This window comes from Berghia stephanieae, chromosome 8 (assembly GCF_034508935.2).
Source record: "Berghia stephanieae isolate SIO BIC M18660-M18661 chromosome 8, UCSD_Bste_1.3, whole genome shotgun sequence".
NCBI lineage: Eukaryota > Metazoa > Mollusca > Gastropoda > Nudibranchia > Aeolidiidae > Berghia > Berghia stephanieae.
The window spans coordinates 1,179,257-1,193,058 of NC_088367.1; the positions used below are offsets into that span (position 1 = coordinate 1,179,257).

At 36.4% G+C, this 13,802-nt stretch overlaps 1 protein-coding gene across 1 annotated transcript in view; it reads left to right on the plus strand.

Annotated features, from left to right (window-relative positions):
* LOC144977997 (uncharacterized) overlaps positions 1 to 13,802 on the plus strand; it is a 32,038-nt gene that overhangs the window by 15,766 nt on the left and 2,470 nt on the right. The window contains exons 6-11 of the mRNA XM_078923406.1: positions 3,063 to 3,154; positions 4,079 to 4,244; positions 5,157 to 5,213; positions 9,039 to 9,205; positions 12,428 to 12,542; positions 13,276 to 13,304. Coding sequence (XP_078779532.1) covers positions 3,063 to 3,154; positions 4,079 to 4,244; positions 5,157 to 5,213; positions 9,039 to 9,205; positions 12,428 to 12,542; positions 13,276 to 13,304 — 626 coding nt within the window. The remainder of the gene's footprint in view (positions 1 to 3,062; positions 3,155 to 4,078; positions 4,245 to 5,156; positions 5,214 to 9,038; positions 9,206 to 12,427; positions 12,543 to 13,275; positions 13,305 to 13,802) is intronic.

Here is a 13,802-nt window from a genome sequence, read left to right on the forward strand (position 1 = left end):
TGCTCTACCAACTGTACCGGGATTGATCTTGGTCCCTTTGCATGTGAAGCGAGTGCTCTACCAACTGTACGGGATTGATCTTGGTCCCTTTGCATGTGAAGCGAGTGCTCTACCAACTGTACCCGGGATTGATCTTGGTCCCTTTGCATGTGAAGCGAGTGCTCTACCAACTGTACCGGGATTGATCTTGGTCCCTTTGCATGTGAAGCGAGTGCTCTACCAACTGTACCGGGATTGATCTTGGTCCCTTTGCATGTGAAGCGAGTGCTCTACCAACTGTACCGGGATTGATCTTGGTCCTTTGCATGTGAAGCGAGTGCCTACCAACTGTACGGGATTGTCTTGGTCCTTTGCATGTGAAGCGAGTGCTCTACCAACTGTACCGGGATTGATCTTGGTCCCTTTGCATGTGAAGCGAGTGCTCTACAACTGTACGGGATGATCTTGGTCCCTTTGCATGTGAAGCGAGTGCTCTACAACTGTACCGGGATTGATCTTGGTCCTTTGCATGTGAAGCGAGTGCTCTATCAACTGTACCGGGATTGATCTGGTCCCTTTGCATGTGAAGCGAGTGCTCTACCAACTGTACCGGGATTGATCTTGGTCCCTTTGCATGTGAAGCGAGTGCTCTATCAACTGTACGGGATTGATCTTGGTGGTCCCTTTGCATGTGCGGAGTACTCTACCACTTGTCCGGTTGTCTTGGTCTTTGATGAGTGCTCTACCAACTGTACGGGATTGATCTTGGTCCCTTTGCATGTAAGCGAGTGCTCTACCAACTGTACCGGGATTGATCTTGGTCCCTTTGCATGTGAAGCACCGTGCTACCAACTGTCGGCGATTATGGTCCTTGCTGTGAAGCGAGTGTTACCAATGTACGGTTGACTGGTCCTTTGCATGTGCGATGCTCTACAACTGTACCGGGATTGATCTTGGTCCTTTGCATGTGAAGGAGTGCTTACCAACTGTACGGGATTGATCTTGGTCCCTTTGTGTGAAGCGATGTCTACCAACTGCCGGGATTGATCTTGTCCCTTTGTGGAAGCGAGTGCCTACCAACTGTACGGTTGATTGTACGTGCTTAAGCGGATGTCTTGTACTGGCATTGACTGGCTTCATGTCAGGGTCTTACCCTTGTTGGGTGAGTGCTCCACTTAGGATTGACTTGGTCCTTCATGAGCGGATGTCTTCACTGTGGATTGATCTTCCCTTCTTGACTGGTCCTTCCATGACGTGTTCAGTCGATGTCTTGGTCCCTTGCATGTGAACGAGTGCTCTACCAACTGTACGGGATTCTTGGTCCCTTTGTGTGAAGCGAGTGCTCTACCAACTGTACCGGATTGATCTTGGTCCCTTTGCATGTGAAGGTGCTCTACCAACTGTACCGGATTGATCTTGGTCCCTTTGCATGTGAAGGAGTGCTCTACCAACTTGGGATTGACTTGTCTTGATGTGAAGGTTCTACCAACTGTACCGGGATTGATCTTGGTCCCTTTGCATGTGAACGATGTCGACAACTGTCCTGATTGATTGGTCCCTTTCATGTGAGATCTTACCAACTGTACGGATGATCTGGTCCCTTGATGTGAAGTGTGCTTAACGAGGTTACTGTCTGGATGTATGTCTCATGTAAGGTGACTGTCCCTTTGATTGAAGCTGTTACCACTTACGTGATTTGGTCCCTTTGCATGTGAAGCGAGTGCCTCCAACTGTACCGGGATTGATCTTGGTCCCTTTGAGTGATGTCAACCGTTGATGTCCTTTATAATGCGGGTTACTTGGATCTTCTTGGTTTTGCAATGTACGATTTTGTCCTGATTAGATTTCTTACACTGTACGGATGATGCTTCAGTAGGATGTCTTACCTGTACGGATTGATCATGTCTTGCATGTAAGCAGTTTCCCTTTGCATGTGAAGCGAGTGCTCTACCAACTGTACCGGGATTGATCTTGTCCCTTTGCATGTGAGGAGTGCTCTACCAACTGTACGGATTGATACTTGTCCCTTTGCATGTGAAGGAGTGCTCTACCAACTGTACCGGGATTGATCTTGGTCCCATTTGTTGTAGCGAGTGCTCTATCAACTGTACCGGATTGATCTGGTCCCTTTGTGTGAAGGATGCTCTACAAGTAGGATTGATACTGGTCCTTGATGTGAAGTGGTATCTCTACCAACTGTACCGGGATTGATCTTGGTACCTTTGCATGTAAGTAGTGCTTACAACTTACCGGGATTATCTTTCCTTTTGTGTGAAGTGAGTGTCTACCAACTGTGTACCGGGATTGATCTTGGTCCTTTGCATGTGAGCGAGTGCTCTATCAACTGTACCGATTAGATCTTGGATGCCCTTTGCATGTGAACAGTGCTCTACCAATTACGGGATTACTTTCCTCATTGCGATGACAGGAGTGCCTACAACTGTAGGGATTGACTGGTTCCTTTCATGTGAAGCACGTGCTCTACCAACTGTACTGGGATGTAAAAGATCTTCGGCCACTTGCGCATGTAGCAAGTGCTCTACCAACTGTACGGGATTGATCTTGGTCCCTTTGCATGTGAAGCGAGTGCTCTACCAACTGTACCGGGATTGATCTTGGTCCCTTTGCATGTGAAGCGAGTGCTCTACCAACTGTACCGGGATTGATCTTGGTCCCTTTGCATGTGAAGCGAGTGCTCTACCAACTGAGCAATCGGGACCCCTGTTTTATGAATATTACATTTATATTATGACTCAGTGGTGCCAACCTTCCATTAAAAAATGCTTATTATTACGCATTTTCGTTCATTGTACACATTTTGCTGAGGATCATATGCATTAATATATCGTTAGGCGATAATACAATTTTTTTTCAGGACAGGTTAAGGCCAGGTACTCAGTTTACACCTGAGTACGGTGAGAGAATGTGAGTAAAGAGCCTTTTCCAAGGACTCAGCTATGTGCCGAGTGAGACTCAAACTCAGGACCTTCCAATTCGAAAGCGAGTGTTATACCACTTGACCACATATCTGCACTTATAATAATTTAAGAATAGTTTCCTGTTGGTTTATTTCATCTATCCAGGTGCCCGACTGTGGTTGTTTCTTGTGATGACTTTGAACATTGTCATGGAACAAACAGTGATGCGATGGATTGCTGGCTGGGGATCTGATGACGTAAGTAGGAGTAACATCGTTGACTTGCTGATGGTTTTACTTCTCCACTACTTGTTTCAGTGTATGGAACCTTTTCACATTTGTTGTTGTTTTTTTTAATTATTATTTTTTTTAATTTCTGTTTTGTATAAAATAAGAACATTCCTTCATAGCAAAAAAGACTCAGCATGTATCCTGGTTTCTCTAGTCTTATACTGACAGTGCTAATTTCTTGCTACCGTTTAGATAGGATGCTGCTTTTTTATCACAAAGTACTTTCTATCTAATTAAATAATATACCCATCTATCCAATCATTGCTCGATAGACACGGGGGTTTGGGGGGGGGGGGGGGGGGACACTTTGATCAAACTCCAAAAGGGAAGAAAAGTGTGATGTAAAAAAAAACTGGTTTCTTTTTCATGGGAATTGTCAAACCACTCGTCTGGAGCACTGAATCTTACACCTGAATACGGTGAGAGAATGGGAGTAAAGAGACTTTCCAAGGACTCAACTATGCGCTGAGCAAGGCTCAAACCCAGGACCTTCCGATCCGAAAGCGAGTGTCATACCACAAGACCACATAACCGCCCAGGAGTTTCATCCAGCACCATTTCTATCCAAAGGTGCTCTATGCCTGTAAAATAAATAATAATGTGAAATTGTAAGCTTCAATTTAATTACAAAAACAGATCAAATGAATGTTTCGGGTTTCCCCTTTATCAACAAAACAGAATGAATGAAACACCACAGATGAATGAAATAATGTGGTAGTGGCGTAGTTAAGATGAATAAACAAAACATTTTTCTTCCTTGTTTTTGTAATTAAATTGAAGCTTACAATCAATTTCACATTATTATTTATTTCTTCGAGCTTCGAGCAGCAACATTTACATTATGCTTGTAAAATTATGTGATAATCGTTGTTTGTTTTCTCTCTGCTATAGGAGGATTTGTACTGGCTTCAAAAGTGTTGTCGTCGATTGTCCCTCCTAGTGTGTGTCGCCATACTTAGTGCTTGTGCCTACATGTTCCGTGACATCAATGAAATCAACAACCAGTTATTGACAGAAATACGGAAACAAAACTCTGATATTAAAAGGTTTATGTCTGGTAGGTCATACACCATTTTTTTTTTTTTTTTTGCTTTGTTTTAAAATATTTCTTCTTCTACTTTTCCTTTCCCTTCTCTTCCTTCTTCTTCTTCTTCTTCTTCTTCTTCTTCTTCTTCTTCTTCTTCTTCTTCTTCTTCTTCTTCTTCTTCTTCTTCTTCTTCTTCTTCTTTTTCTTCTTCTTCTTCTTCTTCTTCTTTCTTCTTCTTTTCTTCTTCTTCTTCTTCTTCTTCTCTCCTCTCTCCCCCTCCTCCTCCTCCTCCTCCTCCTCCTCCTCCTTCTTCTTCTTCTTCTTCTTCTTCTTCTTCTTCTTCTTCTTCTTCTTCTTCTTCTTCTTCTTCTTCTTCTTCTTCTTCTTCTTCTTCTTCTTCTTCTTTTTCATTTTTATTTTTCTCCCTCATTCTTTTTCTACTTCTCCTCCTCTTCTCTAGTTTCCCCTTCTTATCCTCCTCCACCTCCTCTCCTTCCTCCTTTTCTTTCCCCGTCATCCTTCATATCTTTTCCTTCTCTTCTATCCTAGCCACCTCTCCTATTTCTCTCCTCCTCCTCCTTTTGCACCCCTTTTTCCTCTATCATCTCTTGTAAATTAAAAAAAGAACTTGGCAGCTGAAAGTGTATTTTGCCGTTTGCATTCTCATTCATAACTCTCAGTATCAGATTTAGTTGATTTTAAGACCCAACAAATGTCTACAAAAGGCAAATTTCACACTTTTTACTTGTTCTGGGGGACATGGATGTTAAATTCAGTAAAACAGCAGAATCTTTGTGTCTCAAAATTGCATTTGTATTTAACATTGTAAAAATTAAGAGCTTATTATCAGTAAAGAGCATGGAACATTTTCTTTTATTGCATAACACGTTCGTTTTTCACATGTCAGTTTTTTTTTTTTGTTTTATTTTTTTTCCAACTCAGGTCAGCATGGCCAATCATTGTCTGTCCAATCTGGCAACTCTTCATCCACAATGCATGGTGAGTAAGATGCGATTTGTTCATAATCTAAAGAAAGGTGTGTGAGAAGCAATGGCAGACAAAGCAGAAATTAAAAAAAATAATAGAGCATTTATATAGCGCAATATCCACAAAACGTGCTCTAAGTACTTTACAAAGGGGCCCTAGCTAACAACAGCAACACTTAACATGAAAGAACGAGACATAGTGCCTGTTAGGCGATATAACAATTTTATTCCCTCAAAAGACAATGCTATGACGGCCAGGCATTCATTTTACATTTGAGTACGGTGAAAGAATGTGAGTTAAGAGCCTTTTCCACTGACTGAACCCTGAACACCTTCCAGTTCGAAGACAAGAATCATACCACTAGACCACATAGACACACACACAAAAAAAGAATAAGTACATGAAGTATCAGCCTGCCTCAACAGTGGATCGAACCTCAGACCTCTTGAGTACTGATCAAACATGAGAGTTGTTATATATATAATAAAAAAAAAAAAAGATGAGTTTTTATATAGCGCAATATCCTCTAAATGTGCTCAAAGCGCTTTACAAAGGGTCCCTGACCAACAGCAACACGTAACAATTAGAACGAGACATAACGCCTTTTAAGCGATATTACAATTTTTTCCGACAGAGACAACGCTGTTGATGCCTAGGTACTCATTTTACACCTGAGTACGGTGAGAGAATGTAAGTAAAGAGTCTTTTCCAAGGACTCAACGATTAGCAGAGTGAGGCTTGAACCCTGGACCTTACGATCCGAAAGCAAGTGTCATACCACTTGACCACATAGTAGTAGTAGTAAGCTTCGCCGTTCCAATGACGCTTGCTGAGAATTGTGTGATTCAGTCATTGTCGATGAGTATAGCTGCTCTCTCCATCCATGTTGTTAATTGTTTCCATTGGTCACTGTCCTGGGCCAGAGTTTTGAGGCTGTCAAGATCTTGTTGTGACTTCAGTACGGAGGGCACTGCAGTATTTCTTAGTTCTTCGGGGATTAATTCCGCCTCATCTGAATCCAGAAATTTCTGATATGTAGAGAGATCCTGGTTCAGGGTAGTTACTATTGATCATCATATGAACTAAATCCAAATCTTATATTATTTAGCTTCTAAACAAATCTGGCTTAAAACCGATTTCTTCTTCTTCTTCTTCTTCTTCTTCTTCTTCTTCTTCTTCTTCTTCTTCTTCTTCTTCTTCTTCTTCTTCTTCTTCTTCTTCTTCTTCTTCTTCTTCTTCTTCTTCTCTCATTTTACACCTGAGTACGGTGAGAGAATGTGAGTAAAGAGCCTTTTCCAAGGACTCAACGATTAGCAGAGTGAGGCTTGAACCCTGGACCTTACGATCCGAAAGCAAGTGTCATACCACTTGACCACATAGTAGTAGTAGTAAGCTTCGCCGTTCCAATGACGCTTGCTGAGAATTGTGTGATTCAGTCATTGTCGATGAGTATAGCTGCTCTCTCCATCCATGTTGTTAATTGTTTCCATTGGTCACTGTCCTGGGCCAGAGTTTTGAGGCTGTCAAGATCTTGTTGTGACTTCAGTACGGAGGGCACTGCAGTATTTCTTAGTTCTTCGGGATTAATTCCGCCTCATCTGAATCCAGAAATTTCTGATATGTAGAGAGATCCTGGTTCAGGTAGTTACTATTGATCATCATATGAACTAAATCCAAATCTTATATTATTTAGCTTCTAAACAATTCTGGCTTAAAACCGATTTCTTCTTCTTCTTCTTCTTCTTCTTCTTCTTCTTCTTCTTCTTCTTCTTCTTCTTCTTCTTCTTCTTCTTCTTCTTCTTCTTCTTCTTCTTCTTCTTCTTCTTCTTCTTCTTCTTCTTCTTCTTCTTCTTCTACTTCTTCTTCTTATTATTATTATTACTATTATTATTATTATTATTATTATTATTATTATTATTATATTATTATTATTATTATTATTATTATTATTATTATTATTATTATCATCATCATTACTATCAGTATTATTATCATCATTATTACCACTATTTTAATTACTTTTTTAGCCTATTACAAGAGCTGTAACCTAACAATAATTGCCTATTTGGACAATAAAGATTCTTCTTCTTCTTTTTCTTCTTCTTCTTCTTCTTCTTCTTCTTCTTCTTCTTCTTCTTCTTCTTCTTCTTCTTCTTCTTCTTCTTCTTCTTCTTCTTCTTCTTCTTATTCTTATTATTATTATTATTACGATACTTGACCACATAGCCACCCGTAATGATTTCAGTGTTAGCCTTTGACAGGCTTCCTTTATTTGCAGTGTCAGGCTTGACATCATCATCATCTACTTTGTGTGGCTATGTGTTTTACAGTATTGATCTACAATCAGTTTGATTAAACTTACAATATATTGAAGAAAAAAATAATGATAAGCATTGAAATATAAGCTTCAATTTATTAAACAAAGACAGATACTGTGGGCATTTCTGGTTTCCCCTTTATCAAAAAAAAAAAAAAAGAGCTTTATATAGCGCAATGTCCACTAAATGTGCTCAAAGCGCTTTACAAGGGGTCCCTGGTCAACAGCAACATTGAACATGGAGTACGGGACATGACGCCTGTTAGGCAATATTACAATTTTTCGGACAAAGACAACACTGTTAACGGCCAGGTACTCATTTTACACCTGAGTATGGTGAGAGAATGTGAGTAAAGAGCCTTTTCCAAGGACTCAACTATGTGCCGAGTGCGAGGCTCGAACCCAGGACCTTCCGATCCGAAAGCGATTGTCATACCACACCAAACATGATGAATGAAACACGAATGAGAGATGTGTGAATGGCGTAGTAAAGGTGAATATTCCACAGTATCTGTCTTCGTATAATAAATTGAAGTTTACATTTCAATACTTATCGTTATTTTTACCTTCGAGCTTCAAGCAGCAACATTTTCAAAATATTGAAGAATAAATCATTTATGACATTTAGGTATTAGACTGAACCCAGTCAGCATAAATTTCTTTTTCTTCTTCTTTTACAATTTGTACTTCAAATTTTGACCTTTTCAAATTTTAAAACGTTTTTGTGGGATTAACTGAAATTTCTATTTGATGCATTTAAAATATTTTGAGATTTTACGTAGCGCAAATTTCACTAAACGTGCTCAAAACTCTTTCCAAAGGGATTCCAACCCAACAGCAAATTTAATGTGCAGGAGGAGACTTTAATGCCTGCAAAGCGCTTTTTATAATTTTATTTTGACACAATACTGATATCATCCTCTTACTCAATTTACACCTGAGTATGGTGAGAAACTGTGAGTAAAGAGCATTTTCCGAGTCATGTTTTTTCTACATGTTGAATTTTGCTGCTGGCTTTGAGACCCCTTGTAAAGCGCTTTAGATCTTTTATTTTTGACAAAGCGATGTATCAATCATAATGGAACAATCAATTTGTCTCCAGGTGTTATGTGCGGCTATGTGGTCTAGTGGAATGACACTCGCTTTCGGATCGGAAGGTCCTGGGTTCGAGTCTCGCTCGGTGCATAGTTGAGTCCTTGGAAAAGGCTCTTTACTCACATTCTCTCACCACACTCAGGTGTAAAATGAGTTCCTGGCTGGTAACAGTGTTGTCTTTGTCCGAAAAATTGTAATATCGCTTAACAGACATCGTGTCTCGTCCTACATGTTAAATGTTGCTGATGACCAGGGACCCCTTGTAAAGCGCGTTGAGCACATTTAGTGGATATTGCGCTATATAAGAGCTCAATTAAAAAAAAAATTTTTTCAGAAGTTTGATGTTGAATATCTTTATTTCATTGTTTTTTTGTTTTTTTTTTGTGTCATGATTATTTCAAAGATGATAATTGTCATCTTGTCAGATTGTACGAGTGACAGTGACTACACCAGTGATAACAACAACGGATACAGTGATGACGATGATGATGATGGCAATGATTCAGATCATACTTTTATACTGGAGGACACAACCAGGCTGTCTGATAGAGATGATGCTGATTGTCATAACAATAGTGCTAATGTTTCCGTGGTAAGCTCTTCTAGCTGTAAACTCTTTTCTGACAACAAGAAATGAGTGAGTAGAAAAGTGCCAGAAGACAATAGAGAATAAAAAATTTTCGCGGTGGTGATGGGGTTTGAACACGCGACCATATTTGTACGACAACTCTGCCTGGCCTGTGAGAGCGTGACTCTACCGTATGAGCTATCCACGAACCCAAAAAAATTTGTATCAAACTCAGGTCATTCATTACTAGAGCCCTCTCTCACCGACTACTGGAGGTAGCGGGTACAACACACACAATCACCGCGAAGTTAGCTGGCCAGCAATTAAGCTTAATAGCCAATATTCTCAACACAAACATGTAACATAGAAACGATTGAGACATTGAGTATGCTCCGATATATGGGTGAATTTTTAATTCAGAAAAGGGAGTGGAGCAGGCACTTATGTTGGTAACAACAAGAGATGAAGTGAGTAGAAAAGTTCCAGGAGACAATAGAGAATAAAATTTTTTTTTTTTAGCTGTAAGCTCTTTTAGCTCTGAGAATTTTTGGATCAGATGCTGTGACAGAAGGCATGGCATGTTTTACTAGAGGCCAGCATTGCTAATACATGCCACATGGCACTGAAAAATATAATGTAAAAATATTTTGTATTTGAATTGTTTGATGATATACAGCCCCCCCCCCATGCAAAAATATATACACATTAAAAATAATTGTGAACACAGGATTTAATAAAATATAGTTATTATTTAAAATGTAGTTGAAATGCAGTGAACCCACCCCCCCCCCCCCCCCAATAAAATGATGCTTATAAATATTTTTACACTAAATAATAAGATTTTAAATACCAGTTTTACAATCATTTTTAGTTTGTTGTATACAATGTATACATACCAGGTTTACAATCATTTTTAGTTTGTTGTATACAATGTATACATACCAGGTTTACAATCATTTTTAGTTTGTTGTATACAATGTATACATACCAGGTTTACAATCATTTTTAGTTTGTTGTATACAATGTATACATACCAGGTTTACAATCATTTTTAGTTTGTTGTATACAATGTATACATACCAGGTTTACAATCATTTTTAGTTTGTTGTATACAATGTATACATACCAGGTTTACAATCATTTTTAGTTTGTTGTATACATTGTATACATACCAGGTTTACAATCATTTTTAGTTTGTTGTATACAATGTATACATATCAGGTTTACAATCATTTTTAGTTTGTTGTATACAATTTTGGAGACATCCTGTGGATATGATATTTTTACACTAAATAATAAAATTTGAAATACCAGGTTTACAATCATTTTTAGTTTGTTGTATACAATTTTGGAGACATCCTGTGGATATGATATTTTTACACTAAATAATAAAATTTGAAATACCAGGTTTACAATCATTTTTAGTTTGTTGTATACAATTTTGGAGACATCCTGTGGATATGATGTTTTTACACTAAATAATAAAATTTGAAATACCAGGTTTACAATCATTTTTAGTTTGTTGTATACAATTTTGGAGACATCCTGTGGATATGATATTTTTACACTAAATAATAAAATTTGAAATACCAGGTTTACAATCATTTTTAGTTTGTTGTATACAATTTTGGAGACATCCTGTGGATATGATGTTTTTACACTAAATAATAAAATTTGAAATACCAGGTTTACAATCATTTTTAGTTTGTTGTATACAATTTTGGAGACATCCTGTGGATATGATGTTTTTACACTAAATAATAAAATTTTAAATACCAGGTTTACAATCATTTTTAGTTTGTTGCATACAATTTTGGAGACATCCAGTGGATATGATATTTTTACACTAAATAATAAAATTTGAAATACCAGGTTTACAATCATTTTTAGTTTGTTGTATACAATTTTGGAGACATCCTGTGGATATGATATTTTTACACTAAATAATAAAATTTGAAATACCAAGTTTACAATCATTTTTAGTTTGTTGTATACAATTTTGGAGACATCCTGTGGATATGATGTTTTTACACTAAATAATAAAATTTTAAATACCAGGTTTACAATCATTTTTAGTTTGTTGCATACAATTTTGGAGACATCCTGTGGATATGATATTTTTACACTAAATAATAAAATTTGAAATACCAGGTTTACAATCATTTTTAGTTTGTTGTATACAATTTTGGAGACATCCTGTGGATATGATATTTTTACACTAAATAATAAAATTTGAAATACCAGGTTTACAATCATTTTTAGTTTGTTGTATACAATTTTGGAGACATCCTGTGGATATGATATTTTTACACTAAATAATAAAATTTTAAATACCAGGTTTACAATCATTTTTAGTTTGTTGCATACAATTTTGGAGACATCCTGTGGATATAATATTTTTACACTAAATAATAAAATTTTAAATACCAGGTTTACAATCATTTTTAGTTTGTTGTATACAATTTTGGAGACATCCTGTGGATACGATATTTTTATCCTAGTTCTTCATCCTGATTTTTAAAAATTATTCGCCACGAAGCATGGCTGACTTTGTTCACTGTTCATGTAATTTATGTGCCATTCTTCTGAATTCTTGATCATTTGTCAATATTCAAATCAGGAAAATAGATAAAAACTAGCTATTCTATTATTTATTCCACCTTCTACAAGTTCAAGTTTAAGAGTTTATTTCGGTCATCATGGCCTCTCTGAACAAATTATATCATCATCAGCAAACAACAATAATGATGATGATAATAATAATAATAATAATAGTAATAATAACAATAATGAAGATGATCATGATAATAATAATAATAGTATCAATAATTATAATGATGATGATGATGATGATGATGATGATGATGATGATGATCATGATGATGATGATGATGATATAATAATAATGCATTATTATTATTATTATATTATTATTATTATTATTATTATTATTATTATTATTATTATTATTATTATTATTATATTATTATTATTATTATTATTATTATTATTATTATTATTATTATTATTATTATTATTATTATTATTATTATTATTATTATTATTATTATTATATTATTATTATTATTATATTATTATTATTATTATTATTATTATTATTATTTATTATTATCATTATTATTATTATTATTATTATTATTATTACTATTACTATTATTATTATTATTATTATAATAACAATAAAATATCAACAAAATATCTCGTGTATCACAATGTCTTCTACAGGATTTGGAAACAAGTAGTGTATCTCTAATGTCTGAGCTGGGTGACTTGAGAAGGTCGACGCCGATTAGAGAAATGGAAAGTCATATCCACTCCTGGTTAAATCAGTCACAGGCAGGTGAGTTTGGCTCCAGGAAATGGTGTATGATCTAAAATGGTTCTTTATAGTCATCACACCCATTCTCACTCGGGTGAGTTTGGTTCCAGGAAATGGTGTATGATGTAAAATGGTTCTATTTAGTTATCACACCCTTTTCATTCAGATGAATTTGGTTCCAGGAAATGGTGTATGATATAAAATGTTTCTTCATAGTCATCACACACATTCTCACTCTGGTGAGTTTGTTTCCAAGAAATGGTGTATGTTGTAAAATGGTTCTTTATAGTCATCACACCAATTCTGACTTGGGTGAGTTTGGCCCTAGAAAATAGTGCATGATATAAAATGATTCTTTATAGTCATCAATGGTGAAATGATATAAAAAGGTTCTTAATAGTCATCACAATCAAGTGAGTTTAGTTCTAGAAAAATGGGGTATTCAATAGATAGTATGCAGATGACGTCACTCAGGCCTTTGTTATTGTTTTTGCCATCCGCGTTTGTGAGATGTTCTCACTAAACTGTATTAACCAGACTATAAAAGTTCATGGTTACACAGAGTTTGCGTGTTGGTCCGTTATACTTCCGGATGGCAATGTTGTGAACTCCTTGGCCAAGCGCATTCTATCTATAAATCTGTTCCTAATAGATTCTTACATTGAATGACCTTTGATCTCTTATACTTCCCAACTTCAATTTCCTTTTTTATTCTTTTTTTTTTTATCGTTTTTTTTTTCATTAATATTTCTAGGAGAAGGTCACAGTGATTCGCCAGTCATGGTAAGTCATTTATCTTTTATTTATATTGTCCTGTTTGATGTTGTAATGGGCTGTTTTGTCCTAGTTACACCCAAAGGTTTCCTGTTTGCATGTTGTAATGAGCTGTTTTGTCCTAGTTACAACCAAAGGTTTCCTGTTTGCATGTTATAATGAGCTGTTTTGTCCTAGTTACACCCAAAGGTTAGAATATTTGCAAAAGCTGGCAATTATACTTGCATTTTAAATTTTTATTTATTTATTTTTTTTATATTTTTTTTTGTGTTAAGGGATGGGGTTGTATTTTCTTTAAAATGCTCTGTTGTAGGGTAAAACATAAAGGAGAAAAAATGAAATAAGTTATTCAGTGATTGTTGATCGGCAACTGTGAATAAAGAGAAGTAGTCTAGATTGTAGGTAGTTCTGAATCAATGAAAATAAAGCAGGACAGTGGATAGAGCTAAACTAAGGTGGACGGTTAGCAAGTGTCCAAACTGGTCTTTTAACTATCCTCCTGGGCAG